The sequence below is a fragment of the Hyperolius riggenbachi genome, chromosome 3, assembly GCF_040937935.1.
Source record: "Hyperolius riggenbachi isolate aHypRig1 chromosome 3, aHypRig1.pri, whole genome shotgun sequence".
NCBI lineage: Eukaryota > Metazoa > Chordata > Amphibia > Anura > Hyperoliidae > Hyperolius > Hyperolius riggenbachi.
The window spans coordinates 280232392-280252465 of NC_090648.1; the positions used below are offsets into that span (position 1 = coordinate 280232392).

General features: G+C 45.2%; 1 protein-coding gene across 1 annotated transcript in view; it reads right to left on the bottom strand.

The window, feature by feature from the left end:
* The window catches only part of LOC137563662 (ADP-ribosylation factor-like protein 8B-A), a 53828-nt gene extending 34085 nt beyond the window's left edge, over positions 1-19743 (bottom strand). Inside the window, exon 1 of the mRNA XM_068276374.1 lies at positions 19429-19743. Coding sequence (XP_068132475.1) covers positions 19429-19551 — 123 coding nt within the window. The 5' untranslated portion in view covers positions 19552-19743. The remainder of the gene's footprint in view (positions 1-19428) is intronic.
* Between the last annotated feature and the right edge of the window lie 331 nt (positions 19744-20074).

A 20074-nucleotide genomic window follows, 5' to 3' on the forward strand; every position in this document is an offset into this window, starting at 1 on the left:
AAATATTTATTCTCCTGTGTTAAACAGTTTGGAAGGAAGCCAAAAAGGCAATACTGAAGTTAAAAATCTATCTTACTTTTTTGTTGGCTGAATAGCAATCCTCTTTATTCCCAGGCTGCTAAGGAGGTCGCAGGCCGCATAACAGAAGGTGTTTTTTTTCTCTGAGACCTTATACCTAACAGCTCCTCTTTAAGTAGAATGTTCGTACAGAACTAATAGAATTAACATGTGTTCTTGATATTAAAAATATAAATTAGCTTATTCAGGTATAGTAAAATATTGTAATCAGGGCCGGTTCACATTCTGAATACATTTCATGGTCCTCAAACAACAAGAACAAGAAGATCCTCTAATATACAGCACCACTCACAATAGTTGCAATATAGAAACAAATCAGTCTTTAATCATACAAAAAAAAAAGTGTCATACCTAAAATCATGGTGCAATGGAGTAAGGCTAATCAGAGTATTATCGTATTTTTCGGACTATAAGACGCTCCTGACTATAAGACGCACCTAGGTTTAGAGGACAAAACTCAGGGGAAAAAGTAAATACTAAACCTGGTGCATCCATGGTGAAGGGGCATCTTGTGGACTATGCCCCCATTGTTCTTCATGCCCCCTTGTCCATCTTCTGTCTCCCCTGTGTCCGCCTCTGTCCTCTTTGTGCCCTCTATGCCCTTTTGTATCCCCATGTCCTCCTCTGCAATAGCACTGTACAGGGAGTCCCCAATGTTGCTGTAGGTTGGAGGTTCATATTGGTAGGCGTTCAAGTCAGTAACTTCCTGCCTTTGGACTCTAAGACAGTGACTTTTCCCCCCCACTTTTGTGATAGACAAAGTGAGTCTTATTGTCCAAAAAAATACAGTAACAGCTGATAATTATAAAGAACATGACATTATAAATAGTCCAACCATTTCGAATAACAGTAGCAGCTCAATAAATATATTTTCTTTTAGAAGTTCAAATAGAGCTCTATAACAACATCATCCAAAGTATAAGTATAAAACAGCAAGGCTTCCTAATTAAGTGCTAATGCATATAATAGAGAAAGGGAGGTGAAACCATTGGAATACTATGATAACAGTGCTAGGCTGGAAAAAAAAAAAAAAAAAAAAACAGGATAGTGAAGCAGTAAGAAATGCAATAGTGGGAAGAAAAAGTGAAGTCTGCTAATGGACGACTGTGGACAGTGGAAATAGGATGGAAATTGAAAAGTGCTAAGGTAAAATGTGCACCACCGCCAAAAACCAAGGAAAGTAGGATGGAGTAGAGAGAAGTTGTGAAATAGAGCAGTAATGGAGTGCTGCTTACCAGGGAGTGAGCGGAGCAGAGCGCAATCCAAACGCCATCGCGATTTGCAGCCAAGTGGCTTCTTCCAGGCTTAGAGACTTTCCGCGGAAGCCCGCTACTATACATATTGCATTGGGTGGGGACTATCCCACGTCACTGTGCTCGGTCACGCACAGGGAACTGAATGGAGCACTGTAGTAGCCCGTCATCAGTTGCCCTCCTAAACTGAGTATTCTGGGTAATGAAGTTTAGTTACAGCGCTCCATTCAGTTCACTAACTTTTTACTACTCCATCCTAATTTCCTTTGTTGTTGGTGGTGGTTGTGCACATTTCATCTTAGCACTTAGTGTCCATCCTATCTCCACAGTCGATTAGCATGCTTCACTTTTTCTTCCCACTATTGCTTTCTTACCTCTTCACTATCCGGGTTTTTCCAGCCTAGCACTGTCCTACTATTCTGATGGTTTCACCTCACTTTCTCTATTATATGCATTGGCACTTTATTAGGAAGCCTTGCTGTTATATACTTTGGATGATGTTAGAGAGGTATATTTAAACTGCTAAAAGAAAATATATTTATTGAGCTGCTACTGTTATTGGGAATAGTTGTACTATTTATAATATGGTCATAATATATGTTCTTATTTATGATTATCAGCTATTAATACTCTGATTAGTGCTACTCCATTGAACCTTGATTTTCAGTGTTTTTATGTATGACATTTTTGTATGAATCAAAGGAGGATTTATTTCTATATTGCAACTTTTGTGACTGGTGCTGTATTTTATAAGATCTTCCTCTTGTGGTATACCAATTGTGATCCTTTCTGCACACTCTAGACTTAATTGCTTATTTGGTTGTTGGTGCTTTCCCATGTGTTTTTCATAGCAGACATTTTAAGGCCCTGTCCACTAATTACTTCATACTGGCCTGATATTAGTTTTATTATTCAAACTATTAGGACCAGATTTTGTACTTTCTCTACAGTTAGCTTTATAATACAAAGGATTTAATAGCATTCCTATGTAAAAGTTGATCATTACTTTTATTATTAGTATAGGGCTTTCCATGATGTCCACCACGACTGGACCAAGTTTCCATCTGTATGTGACAAATCTTATCTGAACTGAGCAAAAGATGCAATGGGCGGGGGAGCCATTTAAATTCTGTACATTCTGTCCTTTTTGAGGAGGTGGAGCATATTCTTTGGGTTCTCAGTCAGAGCTTCATGGAATACCCGATACTGCTAAGAATGACATCCCTGAGAGTGCCCTCCAGCTCCCAAGTTTCAGCCTCATCCGAGCAGACTGTGACAGCACTCTCTCTGGTAAAAAGAAAGGGGGCGGCATCTGCTTCTACATCAGCTCTGTCTGGTGCCCAAACACTTCCGTACTGGCCAAGAAATGCACACCAGAACTCGAACTCCTCCTCCTCAATTGCAGGCCAATCTACTCGCCCAGGGAGTTCTCTTCCTACGTCCTCATGGGTGTGTATATCCCTCCAGATGCACAGGTAAATGCTGCCCTGCGTGATCTCAGTGACACCATCATGCAGTGGGAGACAGCCCTCCCGGACTCGATGTTCATCATCTTGGGGGATTTCAACAAGGCCAACCTCCGTATTGAGCTGCCCCGCTACCATCAGCACATCACCTGCTCCACCAGGAATGCAAACAACCTCGACCATTGCTACACGGTCCTGAAAGACGCATACAAAGCGACTCCGTGGGCAGCACTAGGCTCATCTGACCACTGCATCATCCACCTGATACCTACTTACAAAAGGCGCCTGAAAACCTCAAAACCTGTCACCAAATCCTTCAAAGTGTGGTCAAGGGAGGCTAAACTACAACTGCAGGCTTATTTTGACTGCACAGACTGGAAGGCTCTGTTATTGCCTAACCTGGACGAGTGGGCAGACAATGTATCCTCGTACATTGGCTTCTGCGAGAACTCCTGCATCCCTACAAAATCCTTCAAACTATATCCAAACGATAAACCGTGGTTCTCAAAAAGACTGTCAACTGCGACGCAGCAAAGAAGCTGCTCACAAGACCGGCAACCAGGAGGACTACAAGAGGGCAAGGACTGACCTAAAAAGGGAACTGAAGTCCGCAAAGAAGTGCTATGCGGAAAAGTTGGAACAGAACCTCTCCTCAAAGGACTCACGAGCTGTGTGGAAAGGGCTTAAAGAGAACCAGAGGTGTGTTTAAAGAATGTTATCTGCATACAGAGGCTGGATCTTCCTATACAGCCCAGCCTCTGTTGCTATCCCAAACCCCACTAAGGTCCCCCTGCACTCTGCAATCCCTCATAAATCACAGCCGTGCTGTGAGGCTGTGTTTACATCTGTAGTGTCAGTCTCAGCTGCTCCCCCGCCTCCTGCATAGCTCCGGTCCCTGCCCCCGTCCCTTCCCTCCAATCAGCAGGGAGGGATGGGATGCAGGCGGGGACTGGAGTTCTGCAGGAGGCAGGGAGAGCAGCAGACTGACACTATAGAGATAAACACAGCCTGCTCTGATAAGCTGTTTGTCAGCAGCGTGGCTGTGATTTATGAGGGATAACATTTTTCAAACCCACCTCGGGTTCTCTAAGGCTGCCACAAACTGCAAGCCTCCACCTCAGCATGCTACACCCAGCACTGAGCTGGCCTAGAGTCTCAGCGACTTCTACTGCAGATTCGAGAACCAGCCAACACCTGCAGGACTCCCACAGCCGCCTGCACAATCCTCTGACATTGACGCCCTGGGCCCAAACCCGCCCCCACCGTCAGTGAGGGAGGCGGATGTACTGAAACACTTGCTAAGGCTAAATGCTAGGAAAGCCTCTGGTCCGGACGGAGTGTCACCAGCCTGCCTGAAAACTTGCGCTCGCCAGCTTGCTCCCACCCTCACAAGTTCCCTCCAGGGAGGCAAAGTACCCGCGTGCTTCAAGAGGTCCACCATTATCCCTGTCCCCAAAAAGCAGGGAACCTCAACAACTTCAGGCCCGTGGCACTTACATCCGTGATCATGAAAGCTTTTGAAAGCATGGTGCTCCCCCTCCTTAAGCACTCCACATAGAGACTGCTAGATCCACACCAGTTCACGTACAGAGCAAACAGGTCCACTGAGGATGCCATTAACATCTGCTTGGAGCTTGTCTATGAACACCTGGATAGACCAGGCTCCTCCTACTGGACTTCAGCTCAGCATTCAATACCATCAGCCCCAAAATACTATTACAATAGGAGTCCACCCCACCCTACGCCTGTGAATCACGGACTTCCTCACCAACAGGTCCCAGGTTGTTAGGCTGGGCACCATCTCCTCACAACCTAGGACCACCAACACAGGAGCCCCACAAGGCAGAATCCTGTCGCCATTTCTGTTCTCTCTGTATACAAATAACTGCAAATCCACGTCAGACTCGGTAAAAGTAATCAAATTCGCTGACGACACGTCCATTGTCTGTTTTTTGCATCTGGAGGGGGCCGCGTTCGACCCTACTTGAGTTTATCTCTCAGTTACATGACTCATGTCCATACATACGTTTGACTGCCCATTGTGACGTTAAATCCTTTTCCTTTTTGGATACATTGGTTGTTAGGGAGGAAGGACGTTTATCTTCTGACCTGTATATCAAGGATTCGGACCGCAATTCAGTATTGCATTACGCAAGTTTCCACCCAACTGGAACTAAAGATAGTATTCCATCTAGCCAGTTGGGTAGAATTGACAGGATTGTCAGTGACAAATCTACTCGTGAAGTACGTAGGGAACAGATGTCTAGTAAATTTCATAGAAGGGGGTATCCACCCTCTACATTGTTACCTCGTGCTAGGCACAAACGGAGACCGTTTGGCCCCCGATTACCATTTGTGTCAACCTTAAAGAGAACCCGATGTGTGTTTAAAGAATGTTATCTGCATACAGAGGCTGGATCTGCCTATACAGCCCAGCCTCTGTTGCTATCCCAAACCCCACTAAGGTCCCCCTGCACTTTGCAATTCCTTCATAAATCACAGCCGTGCTGTGAGGCTGTGTTTACATCTGTAGTGTCAGTCTCAGCTGCACCCCCGCCTCCTGCATAGCTCCGGTCCCTGCCCCCATCCCTTCCCTCCAATTAGCAGGGAGGGAAGGAATGCAGGCGGGGACTGGAGTTCTGCAGGAGGCGGGGAGAGCAGCAGACTGACACTATAGAGATAAACACAGCCAGCTCTGACAAGCTGTTTGTCAGCAGCGTGGCTGTGATTTATGAGGGACTGCAGAGTGCAGGGGGACCTTAGGGGGGTTTGGGATAGCAACAGAGGCTGGGCTGTATAGGCAGATCCAGCCTCTGTATGCAGATAATATTCTTCAAACCCACCTCGGGTTCTCTTTAAGTGCCTGCAGTGATGCTGTGTCTCGGGTCATTCGCAGGCACTGGCGGATCCTTTCAGATGCTTTTCCTCAGATCTCTGAGTTTCGCCATCCACCAATGATGTCGTTCAAAAGAGCAGACGATTCGTGATAAATTGACTCCTAAGAAACAGACTAAAGTAGTCGGGAAAAATGCCTGGATGTTTCCCTGTCTAGGATGTCATGTGTGGGATGGTGTTGAAGGGTAACAAGTTTACCCATCCGTCCCAGGGCACCCCGTTTTATTTAAACCGACGTTACACTTGCGATTCTAGCTATGTCGTTTACATGCTCAAGTGCCCATGTAGCCTTGCCTATGTAGGCATGACTACACAAAGATTAAAAGATCGCATATCATCTCACAAGTCGGCTATACGACACAAATTAAGGGGTCAATCGGTCTCTGAACATTTCACTGCGTTGAGACACTGTGTCCCAACTTAAAGTGACAGTCATTGACTCTGTCCCTCCGGATTGGAGGGGAGGGAACAGGGAAACAGAACTATTGCGGAAAGAGGCATCCTGGATCAGGAGATTGGGTACATTAGAACCGCGGGGTTTGAACCGTGAATATGACTTGGGGTTTTGCATCTATCCACGTTAGTGTATTTCTTGTAGGGATTGTTACCTTAGTGTACCCACTCATCGCTTCATCTATTTATATTGATTAATGTGCTGATACACGTATATGTAATTATAAATGCTCTTTATTTTTGCTTTTAGATACCCCTGGGTGTGACTGTGGCTGACCTGGTTAAGGGTGAGGTATCGATTCATTTACCTGTATAAATCCGGATTTTAGACGATTTTTATTCATATATTTTTGTACCATGTTGTGATCGGTCAGTGCTTTTGGGTCCTGTGGATGGCATTAGTGCTTTTGGGTCTTTCATTAGCCCCTGTATTTATTTTTCATGTGGTGCATTGTGACACCTTGACTTGTTGCTCATTATACCTTCTTATGCCCCCTGAACCCAGGCGCATTGGTTGATTATACACGTGGCTGGTGCCGCGATTGTGTACTTTTGGTCGCTTAGCAACCACGCTTTGTTGCAGTCAGTATGTACGCCACGTCCGCATTAGTCGGGGGTGGTGTACGCGTATTGATACGCTTTGTTTGCGTTCCATTGATGCGGATATTCTTTGAGTTAGTCACTTCCGGTTTCACCAGATGTGACATCCGCATGTAGAGACGCATTGGATGCATCCCTTTGGTGAAACTAGCCTCGTCATTAGACTGCGACCTTCGGGTAGCGTTGCGCGTTCTTTAGAGGATACAGATTGGGTAACGCCCATCTGCCCTCCTATCATTCAGGAAATCTCATGGAGTTTACACACTGGTGGTAATGGCGTCCACTCAGATCACAGGTGACAGGTAAATAACTCAGATTACCTTTGCATATTATTGTATGTAGTTCCCCATCAGGTCCGCCTGTTGCTCCGCCCAGCAGGACACCGGTTGGTGTTTTTATTGGGGGTGGGTTATTTAACGGCTTGTTCACTGGTGTATTCACTAAGGCTGTTGCAGTTTGATAAAGGGCATAGCCCGAAACAGCGTCTGTCATTGCTGAGCCGTGTTTGATGTAATAAAAGAGCTTTGATACTACTTTCTGCAGTGGTGCCAGTCCTACTTGACGTCCATTGTCTGTCTCTTCATCAATAATGATGAGAAAGAGTACCGCCACAAGGTTGAAGGTGTCTGTCAATGGTGCAGAGAGAACAGATTGGTCCTAAACACAGCGAAAACTGTGGATATGATAGTTGATTTCAGGAGATGCGCCTCCACCCCGCCCCCAATCTGCATCGATGGCAAGGAGGTGGAAAGAGTCCCCAGCGTCCGCCTTCTGGGCACAACCATCTCTAGTGACCTGAAGTGGAAGGCCAACACTGCCTCCACACAGAGGAAAGCCCAACAGAGACTTTTCTTTCTCCGCCAACTAAAAAAAAAGATTGGTATGGCCCAAAAACGTCTGACAAACTTATACTCCGCTACAATCTAATCTGTCCTATGCTCTTCCATCCTGGTTTGGTATGCCAGCTCCTCTGCCAGCAACAGACTCAAACTGCAGAGAGTCATCAGATCAGCGGAGAGGATCATTGGGAGATCCCTTCCCTCTCTGGACCTCCTTTACCATTCCAGGCTGTACTCCAGAGCATTAAAGATCACCCATGACCCCTCACACCCAGGCCATCGCTTCTTTAGTCAGCTCCCCTCGAGCTGGAGACTCTGGTTCATCTTCACCAAGACCTCAAGGAATAAAAACAGTTTCTTTCCCTTGGCTGTCAACCTTCTGAACTCTCCACGTAACTGCCCATCCCCACACAACAACACCATGCCGGCACTGATGCACTCTACACACAGATAGACGGCGCACTAGCTCAAGGTGACTTTTTTGGCTGTTTGGATGGTTTTGGGTTGCAACTTATGCTACATTGTCTCTCTGCAAATGTTGTGTTCCTTTCTAACTGCTTGATTTGTCCTGTATCTATATCCTGTATCAGTACCCTGTACGTGCCAAGCCCAATTCCGGGCACGACCTTGGCGATAAAGATTCTGAATGGATTACACATTTGTGCATATCAATTAGTTATTACTTTATTTTCAGTACTCTAGTGAGACAATTGTAAGAGGTTCCCTTTAGACATTTTATTAATAAAGCTAGCTTGATATGTGGAAGACTGCCCCCTGCAATACTAGCTAAACTGATAAGATGAGGGTCTTTATCTATCAGAAAGACACCACATGGAAAACAAATTCAGTGGATATGTAAATGGTGAATAAAGACTCACGTAGCCCATGCAATCACTTAAGCATGCAAAAAGAAACAGTGGACAAAAATAAGAGAATTTCCTTCTCACTGCAACATACAACAGGAACTATGAAGCCATTACTTTCTAATGCTGGGAATACACAATGCATTTCTGCCGCTCGATTCTCCGCTCGATCGTTTGCCACTCGATTCTCTTATCTTTTTTCCATTCACTTCTATCAGAAATCGAGGGACAAAACGATCTAACATGAGATCGGACATGTCAGAAATTATCTATCGAACCTATCTGCAGCAAAAACGCATCGTGTATTCCCAGCATAAAACAATATAGAACAGCAGTCTGATCTTTAGCTGATTAAAAGATCAGATGAGTGGATATCCTATTTTAATAAAATGCCATTCTATGTACAAGTTCAATGAACGTAATATGCAAACATAACTTGTTTTTCTCTCCTGCCACTGTGAAAACCAGTGTGTAGTTAACCCTGGGGTAAAGCCCCATGTACACGATACGATTCTTTGTGTGATTTGATTACGATTCTATTTATCTGATTAAATCCGACATGTCCGATCAGGATTCAATCCGATTCAATGCGATTTGCCATTGTTTTGCAATGGTAAATTGAATCCCGATCGGACATGTATTTAAACGGTTCATAAATAGAATCGTAATCGAATCATACAAAGAATCTTATCGTGTAGATTGGGCTTAAAAGATATATGGAGGTTGACATTTTCTTTTCCACAATGCACATTGCCTGCCTGTACTGCTGACCCATTACCTCTAATAGTTTCAGCCATAGACCAATAACAAGCATGCAGATCAGAGGTTTCTGACAAGATTAGCTGCATGCTTGTTTCAGGTCTGTGATTCAGACACTACTGACCAGAAAGATCAGCAGGACTGCAAGGCAACTGGTATTTAAAGGTTTAAAGGTGCGTACACACGACGGGTTTCTTCAAACTACGGGTCGTCAGAGCTGCCCGTGGGGCAGCCATTCTGATGACAGTTTGCCTGTGTGTACAGTCTGTCAGCAGGCTGATAAGGCTGGTTTTGACTGATCCGCTCGGCGGATTGTATAAGTAATGAAGGCAAATTAGCAAGCAAAAAAAAAAAAAAAAATAATATGTACACACACACAGAAGAAGCTGTAACTTGCAATAAAGGATCTGATAGTTTTGCTTTACTTATGCTACCAATACAAGATTCGTTTTTTTTTTTTTTTTTTGCAGATTTACTTTCCGATCATTTTTCCATTTACTTCTAATCAGAAAATCGATTAGAAAAACAATCAAAATCAGATCAGAGTAATCTATCAAGCCATCCATCTGCAAAAAAAAAAAAAAAAAAAAAAAAAAAAAAAAAAAAAAACTCATGGTGTACTCCTATCATTAAAGAGACACTAACAAAATGTTCAGCCTTATTTCTTCTATCCTATACCTGTTCTAATGTGGCCTGGATTACTGCAGCAGTTTCTAGTTGCACTGTCTTTGTAATAAATCCAATCTTCTTTCCTTTGTCGAGCCTTGTCAGCCCAGAGAGGAATGTGCTGTGATAGGGAGAAGTTATGCACACCTCCCCCACGCCCCCTGCAGGGTCTGTGTGTGTGCTGTGTATACAAGTCACAGCCAGCGTCTCTGCTCACAGCCAGCCTTGTCTGTGACCTTGTGAACAGCTGTGAGTGCAGAAAGATCAGTTCAAAGCCCAAAACAAGTAGATGCATTTCCTGTTTGGCGGCCATCTTCATTGTTTACAAAATCAAGGAATAAAACAGTATTTTTATCACCTAGAAAGCAGCAGGGGCAGCAAAAATGTCACAGAGAGAGCTAGGAGAAGACTACGAACAGGCTGTACGTTTATTTATGTAAGACTTTCACAGTAAAGATTCTCTTTAAACTAGCCATACATAGGTTGATCATGGCCCTATATGCTAGTGTGATTTATACTCATCTTATTGAATCAGATAGTGGTGGATAACAACATTAAACAATTCCGATAAGATTTCAATAGCAATTCAATTGAGCATTAATCGAAATGAAAGCTCAATGCAGTACAAAGCTATTAGGCCATGCCATCAGGACTGCAGTACAATGCTATGAGGCTATCAATACCCCACCACCTCTGCCCTCTTTACATGGAAGTTTCCAAACATGGCTGATCAGACAGATACTAAGATAGGTTGGTGCAATAGATGACCAGCAGATACAATAAAGGTGATTGAATTATAGGGAAATCAGACAAATATGTATATTACCAACCTTAGCAAAACTTGCCCTTGCAATCCATTAGGACAAGAATACATACATCTAATACAAAAAGAGGCACATTGGTAAGACACTGACTAAGGTCAGAGTAGCAGATAAGAGACCTTTACGTGTGTGTGTGTGTGTGTGTGTGTGTGTGTGTGTGTGTGTGTGTGTGTGTGTGTGTGTGTGTGTGTGTGTGTGTGTGTGTGTGTGTGTGTGTGTGTGTGTGTGTGTGTGTGTGTGTGTGTGTGTGTGTGTGTGTGTGTGTGTGTGTGTGTGTGTGTGTGTGTGTGTGTGTGTGTGTGTGTGTGTGTGTGTGTGTAAAACACAGCGCTACTGTACTCTTCTGGATAGTTGATATGTTTCTCCACTCCTGCACCTGTATGCACTCAATGTGCAGATAGAGCAAACAGGTAGGCTTTTTAGTGGAATATACACAACTTATTTCTGGATAAAAAAAAAAGCACATACAGGCAGTTCGAGGATAGGCACTTACTTTAAGAGGGTCCCAATCCACTTAGGACCCTCTCTGGCTGATAGCGCTTGCCACTCAAGGTGGTACTCAGGCCCCTCAACTCGATCCTGTTTCTCTATTGCCCGCTCCTGTCCCGACTAGTTTCGGCTATTGCCGTCTTCAGGGGATAAACAGCTATACTTAGCCAAAAGCCTGCAACTCAAAGGTTGCATCCCAAACACTCATCTAACATTCCCGCACCCCATCTTCACACTAACCCTTCTACCGCTACATCACGTGTCGAACTCCAGGCCTGGAGGGCCAGATCCATGCCAGTGTTTAGGATGGACTGAGAAAGAAAGGAATGTGTTCTACCTGATGGACCACACCTTTCCTGATTCAGACCCATCAATTCATTTGAGCTGTATCAAAAATGTGTGAGGATCTTGGCCCTCGTAGGACCGGTTTGACATACCTGCTACACCTAACATTAACCTTCCTACAACACTAACCTTGTTCTTGCTATGCCCAACATTAACCTTCCTACCACTATGCTCAGTACCAATTTTCCTAATGATACGCATAAGCAATCTCTCGCGCAAAATGTATGTTGTAGCCAAACTCTGTTAAAGGATACCCGAAGTGACATGATGAGATAGACATGTGTATGTACAGTGCCTAGCACAAATAACTATGTGGTGTTCCTTTTTTTCCTTTCTCTGCCTGAAAGAGTTCAATATCAGGTATGTAAGTGGCTGACTCAGTCCTGACTCAGGCAGGAAGTGACCACAGTGTGACCCTCACTGATAAGAAATTCCAACTATAAAACACTTTGAGAGATAAATAGGATCAATATTTCATAGATTTTAGCTCTGGCATACTTCAATGAATGTGCCATTGAGCAAAAACAAACTTAAAAAAGTACATTTAAACATAATAAAAAACTGTGGAATATCTTAAAAAAGTCATTTTTAGGAGAAGGAAGATACAATAGTTTAAATTTGTTTATTTTCGCTTCAGGTGTCCTTTAAGATTGTTGGAACCAGACAGGTGTTCAGTTACAGTAACCAAAAACTTTCCAATAAATCCGTTTTCCACTATTGCTGGCATCAAATGCGTGTTTGGCTACGGTAGCAGAACACTATCCCGATACTCACACCAAACTTAAATCCCCTGGCACCCAATAGCGGCAAATGTATATTTGAATGGATTAGCCACATGCTTGTTTCAGGTGTGTAATTCAGATTAGGTTTTTGCTAACTGCAGTCATGAGCACACATGCACAGTAAGACTAACACACACACGCTTTTGCCGGCGCTGGCCACAAAATATTGTACCGAGGGCCGCAAATGGCCCGCGGGCCGTGAGTTTGAGACCCTTGCACTAAGGCAAACAAGTGAAAGGCATGGTCAAGTTCTGGACAATATGAGGGCAAATAAAGAAAATATGATTTGCCAATTTCAGGCCCACTGGCATTTGCATCAAATAAAGCAGAACTTTGAAATGGGCTAGGCCGATCAGGAAACAGAAGTATAAATTAAAGCAGCAGATTAAAGCAGACCTCAACTGAGAACTTCCTCTCTGCTCTAAAACAGCATAATAAAAACTAAAGGTATTTGTTACAGCAGATACACATCCTGCAATAAATCTGCAGTATGTCCATTTCCTGCTTTCAAGTAAGCAGACATATTGTTAACATCCTGTGTTTACAAATTAGAGGCTAAACTTTCTAAATATATACAGGGTGCATTTCTCTATGGTTTCTTTCTGTTCTGTGCAAGATCTCAGTTCCACTATAATCAGCTTGTGTAAAAAGCTAGGACAGCACTAAAAGTAGAGTGGTGGTACACAGGGTAGATAGACAGAAGCTTTAACTGTAAGTGAATGAGGCACTCAGACTGGGAAGTACAATGGCTGTGAAAGGGACCAGTATTCCAGTCTTAGCACACACCTGCCAGATCCCCTTTTGATGTTAACCTACTACCTGTAACCAGTATGTATTGCGGTATCCAACACACAAGTGGGGCGCCAGGTGGTGCCACTACCTACAAAACAATCCGTAATTTAATTTACCAATTTCCTATGCGCTACCCGGCACCCATTCCCACTTGAACCCCATAAGTGAATAACATGGCAACCTTAAAGTTCCTGAGACTAACCTCGGCGCCAAAATGACCACTAGTTTTAACCGATCATATACAATCAGCTACAATTATGAATCCCTGTGTAGTAGCAGATCAACTACTAGCCACATCAACCGCCCCGACCACCGATAGTTAACAAAGGCATCTATTAGATGCCTGCTGATCGCAGTGCTCAAATAACCTGATCCCCCTACAACTGAATACCACAGGAACCTAACATGCTGGACACAAAGTTGGCCCCTTTTGTCTTTGTCAAATCCAATCAATAAATAAACTGTCAATTAACCAGCACTTTCCAAATCTAATTAGCCTTCTATAAAACATATTTTTCAACCTCCAGAAATCCTAACCATAATTTGCAAATTCTGGTAAGTTTTTGATCACCACTAGGGATCTGAATAGTCATTCTGGATGCTAGCATTTTCAATACAACATGCAATAGAAATGAATGTGGCGGAAGTGGCATAAAACCTTATAAAGTGTCCTTTCAATCAGTAGGGCAATGGCAGAGCCCGAAAATCCGCTGGGCTCCAGGATCATAACAATCCTGTGACAGCCCTGCACAGGCGCACTTGCAGATCGTTTGGGCACAGGCATGAAACAGCAGAACGAGATCGGATCCTCTACTGCCCAGTTCATTCGGGCTTGGCCATTTCTGTCTGAGCCCAAACCTGCAAATGTGCCTGCGCAAGGCTCTCACAGAATTGTTATGATCCTGGAACCTGTCAGGGGTTGCCAGCTCTGAATCCGGGCTGCATGAGAGTACAGGGGAAGCCTCTTTAGGAACCAGGGCTGAATCAAATAGGAGAAAACGGGGGTGGCAGGCACATATAGGGAGTTGCCCTGATGGCTACCGCTCCCCCTGTTCTCCTCCCCCCTCCCCCTCCCTTTCGTATCTAAATGCACCCCCAGCAGGCTGTTCCGGTTCGGTGGAGCCAAGCATCAATCCACGCGCACCCAGTCTGCGCATGATATAATTGTGACATGTGCAGAGCACTGCCAGGGGGCATTTAGATACAGGACAGACAAGAACAGGGAGAGTAGAGGCCATCATCAGAACAGCTCCCCATATATCCCATCCCCCATTCTCCCCTCCACCCATTTCTCCTATTTGGCTGTGGTATACTTTAATATCAATCAAGTCAGTGAGATGGTTCAATCTTCAAGCCAATATTTTAAACTGGGAGCACGGCCTGAAGAAAAAGGGTCTTGCGGAGGAACAAAGGGCTCGAATGCCGGGCATACACGGCTCGTTTTAGGTGCTGGATCGAGCCTGCGGCTCGATGCCAGCGCATCCCCGCTCGTAGCGATTGCCGCTCGCCCCCTGTCGGTGCTTCCTTATCACCGCTCGATTCCCTGCCATTGTCCGCTGGAGGGGATCGAGCGGGCGAGAGTCGAGCGGCATGATTGGGCCAGCTGAATATTATCAGCTGGCCGGATCAGCTGGTCGATACACGGTACAGAAACGTACCGTGTATCCCCAGCATAAGAGGCTCTGGGTAGTCAATGGACCATACAGAAGCTTCCCACTACTGACGAAGGTATCTAAAAATGTTAACCCTCACAGAGACAGGTTGTGATTTTAAAATTTACTGTAGTTTTGAAACCAAAAGGAACCATAATTAGAAGGGCTGAATCTGAACTTTCTACAGGACTATTTACAGCTTAAAGGACAACTGAAGTGAAGAGAGACTGCCACATCAATTTCCTTTTAAGCAATACCAGTTGCCTAGTGTCCCTCTGCCTAGTGTCCCTCTGCCTCTAAAGCTGGGTACACACGGTACAAATTTGTCAGATTGACAGATCTATTAGATATATTTCCAACCGGTCTGATCCCGATCTGTTTTGGGTACTCAACGCAAACTCAATCGAAAACAATTTGGACGTCCACAGGATGAAATTTCTTATTGGATCATCAGTATGAGGCTTAATACTTTTAGCCATAGCCCCTGAACAAACATATGCAGATCAGGTGTTTCTGACATTGTCACATCTGACAAGATAGCTGCATGCTTGTTTCTGGTGTAATTCAGACACTAGTGTAGCCAAATAGATAAGGTGGTACGGCAACTGGTATTTAAAAGGAAATAAATATGGTAGCCTCCATATCCCCCTCGCTCCAGTTTTCCTTTAACCACATAACGACCAGCTTACGCCGATAGGCGGCGGCTGGTCGTTTGTGGGTTTCCATGGAAACGTTCCATGTCAGTTCACAGAGGGTGTCTCCGTGAACAGCCTGCGAGCCTCCGATCGCAGCTCGCAGGCTAAATGTAAACACGCGGGGAAGAAATCCCGTGTTTACATCATACGGCGCTACTGCACCGTAAAGGAGATCAGCGATCCCCAGCCTCTGATTGGCCGGGGATCGCTGGCATCTGATAGGCTGAAGCCTATCAGAGGCGGCGCAGGACGGATCGCCGTCCTGTGCCGCCCATAGGAACGATGGGAGAGAGGGAAGGACAGGGAGGCGGGGAATCGCTACAGAGGGGGACATCCCCCTAGTGGGGAAAAAAAAGGGGGGGGGGTCTGATCGACATGCTGCAGACACGATCTGTGCTGTGGGCTCGAGAGCCCACGCAGCACAGAACTGGGAAAACAGCCCCAGTCCTTAAGTGGTTAAAGCATAGTTCCCCAACCCTGTCCTCAAGGCCCGCCAACAGTACATGTTTTGCAGGAAACCACACACAATCACAGGGGTAATTAGTGTCTCAGCAGAGCTGATTAACTACCTCTATTTCCACAAAACATGCACTGTTAGTGGGCCTTGAGGACAGGGTTGGGGGAACACTGCTTTAGGCTGGTTTCACAGTGGGACGTTACAGGCGCACGTTAGAGCAGCCTGTAACGCACCCCACCGCACAGCAATGAAAAATCAATGGGCTGTTCACAGTGCCCCCGTTGCATTACAGTGTAACACTGCGCCATAATATAACGTACTGCATGCAGTACTTTGTAAGTGGCAGAGCCGCGTTAGACTGTTTGCACATGCTCAGTAACGTTGGGGAGGAGCGGAGAGCGGCCAGGCACATGGCTAATTAATATTCACTGCACTCAGTGACGTGCAGTGTTTACTTCCTGGAGCGGCCGCTCTGTGCGGCGATTGGCCGGCGGGACCACGTGATGCCGCATGCGTCCAAGAGTGCGCATCACGGACGCCAGAGTAAGCTGCATAACGCGGCTCACTCTGACGTCCAAAGCAGGGAGCACCAGGCGTTGCGTTAGGGGCACGTTATGCGACCATAACGTCCCCTAAAACGCAACGTCCTGGTGTGAAGCCAGCCTTAAAGGACTCCTAAAGTGAGAGGTTTATGGAGACTGCCATATTTATATCTTTTTACACAATGCACATTGACTGACTGTCCTGCTGATCCTCTGCCTCTAATATTTGTAGCTATAAACAAAAAAAACAAGAAACCCCCCCCCCCCCCCCCCCAAAAAAAAAAAAAACATGCAGATCAGATGTTTGAAGTCTGACTGGATTAGTGACATGCTTGTTTCAGGTGTGTGATTCAGATACTACTGCAGCCAAAGAGATCAGCAGGATGCCAGGCAACTGGTATTGGATAAAAAGAAAGACATGGCACCCATCATATCACACAATTCAGATATCCTTTAATTAGCTAAGCCGTCAAATCCTTCATTCTGAATCTTAGTACCATGCAAAATTCCAGTTCAAATAATCTAATTTCAGTAATTTTAAAGGGCAATAAAGTTGTCACTAGTCTACTTCAAAGGACTGAGCAGAAAACCTCACAGGGATCAGCTCTCCAATCACAGTACAAAGCTTTGTGATTGGGCAAATAGTGTGGGCATAGTTTAACCTAGAGGAAACCTAGCAGTTCGAGAGGGTGCTGTCCACCCAATCACGTTAGCCGAATTTCCCTATAAGGTTTCTTCAGTGGTGTAGCAATAGGGGGTGCAGAGGTTGCGATAGCATCGGGGCACTTTGGCCAGAGGGGGCCCAAGGGTCTACCCTTAAAGAAACACTATCAATCTTTCAAATGAGATAGGAAATGTTTGGGAAGAGCTGCTAAGTACTGGTGTATACATTTCACTGGCAACCTCTTTGTTTACTGTTATCAAAATACTTTCAAACTTTATTGACAAAACTGACAGCAGAATGAGCCATGAGGAGAAGGGAAATTCCCCTCACACTTGATCAGTTTACCCTGTGTGTTAGGCCTGGTGCACACCAGAGGAGTTTTTTCTGAGCGTTTTGGGTTTTTAAATCTGCTGCCAGTGTTATCCTATGTGTCTGTGCACACTGGAGCAATGAGGTTTTGTGTAAAAAAAAATAAAATATAGCATTACATTGGGAAGAGCTTTTGAAACCTCTAAAAGCTCTTCCCAATGTAATGCTATGGGTTTTTTACAAAACCTCATTGCTAAAGTGTGCACAGACACATAGGATAACAGCATAGCAGAAGATTTAAAAACTCAAAACGCTCAGAAAAACTCCTCTGGTGTGCACCAGGCCAAACTTGTGTGAGAGATAGAGTGAAAGCTCACAGCTTTTGTCACAGCTTTTCATACTGTTTTTGCTTTCTGAGAAAAATACTCTGGCTGTGCATTGAAGCAGACACCCCTTCTGCAATTGATTTGTCCCAATATAGCTAAATCCTACTCAAATTAAAGCTTTTGCCTCTGATATTTAACATGAAAAGCAGGAAAATATTTACACAGTTACTTAGACATGATTTGTACATTGTAATTTTAGAACACTTGGGCATTGATAGTATTCCGTTAAGCACCGTATTAGCTCTTTATTGGTTCTGTGCTGGTTATAATGACTACTATTCAAAGTATCTATAGAAATCATCATTAATACAGTTTTCCATTCCCTTCACACACCTCTGACTCTGTGGTTGTCCTTGATTGGTTTTGGTGTGCCGTCTCGATAGATAGATATCGTTCTTGGGGGGGGGGGGGGGGGGGGGTTTCCCAATGTAAAACTTGCATTGGGGACCACAGTTTATTAGGGCTCTTTCACATCAGACAACGCGAACAGGAGCCGTTCTCCTGCACGCGTTGTCTGCCTGCAGCGTGTCGTCGGGTATCTGCGGTGCGACGCAATCAGCGGTGGTAGCTGGTAATTAAACCCGACGGAAAACGCCGGCTCGCAGGTGCGTTGGAGGAAAAACTGCGCACGGGAGCGTTGGAACCGCAACGCATCAAAACGCAGCATCGAGTGTGAAAGGTAAAATGAAAGTCTATGGACTTTCATCTTACCTTGGTTAACGCAAACGGCTTCCGTTTGAGTTAACGCAGAAAGTCTGCCCTAATGTGAAAGAGCCCTAAGCTACGCCACTCGGTTTCTTGCTGGTTCACATAAAGTAGACTAGTGCCAATTCAACATCACATTGCTATAGGCCATCTGGGTCGCTAGTCTACTTTAGGAACCCAGCAGAATACCTCATAGGGGATATTCAGCTAACGTGATTGGGTGAACAGCACCCACTCACAATGTTGGGTTTCCAATAGGTTTTATAGTCTTGTAAAAGTAATACTTTTGGCAGTACAGAAACTTTTTTTTTTGCTACAATACCGTAGGTTGCAGCAAACAAGGCCCACACTATTTGACCAATCACAATGCTTTGTGCTGACTGTACTTTAATTCAAGAACTTTTCCCTGAGGTTTCCTGCTGCATCCCCTGAAATAAACTAGCAACAAATCTTGCACAACAGTGTGCGCACCATCCTAGCCATGTTCTCTGTGCTAGATGTGACTGATATTTGTATTCCTGATACTAGGGGGAGCAAGGTGCAATTAGTAAGATGCTCTGTGCCAGCAAATACACAATTGTTACAGAGAGCAGACGTCAGCAAAAAAAAAAAAAAAAAAAAAAAAAAGGGGAGATTAACGTACATTTAAACCCGAGCAGAGAGTACAAGGGCAACATGCACAGGGGGAGACTCAGTCAGTCCTATGCTAGGCAGGCAGATCACACAGACAGGCTGTGGCAGGCATGGTGTAAGCTGGCAGAGCGGGCACAGCCACTACAGTGAGTACACACACACATACAGGAGAAGGGTAAGGGCGTGGGCACGGTGCCTCTGGGAGGGATGACACGGCCAGGACACACACGAAAGGCCCTGTCGTTATGTAGAAACGCTGTGCTTGGACAGCTTCCCCCTTTTACCGCTATGACGTTGACGAAGGTGGTCTTCCCTGAGTACTGCAGCCCGACCAGCGTCAGCTCCATCTCCTCCTTCCAGAACAGGGACTTGAACCAGTCCAGCAGCTTGTTGATGAGGGCCAGCATGGTGCTGCCGAGGGACGCGGCGGAGGGGACAGAACCGGATAATACTGCTGCTGAACACGGCCGCTCCGACTCCCGGAACCCAACGGCTGCTACTGCACAGTTCCGAGCGGCCGCAAGTCATATGACAGCTGTGACGTCACGCCCCACCAGCACCGGCTTCGTAATGTGGAGTCAGGAGGAGAGAGGAGGCACGAGATCTGGTCACGTGGCAGCCGGGTCACGTGACAGCCTGTTTTGTGTCTAGGCTAGTAATAGGAGAGCCGATATCACAGTAGAAGTCACGTGAGTGGGTTGTGTTGTGATGGCAGACTGCTACATCTGCAATCTGGAATAGTTCTGCGAGGCAGGCTTACCATCTCCTGGTCTGTCCATTGCATGCATGATGCCATGCCATTTGGTGTATCTACATAACAATGCACAATACCTGGAGAATCCTGATCTTACCATAACTGAACCCACTTGTCACTGATTTTCGAATAAGGCTTTGATTCGTTGACTTGTGTTTTCTGTAATATAAGTAGAG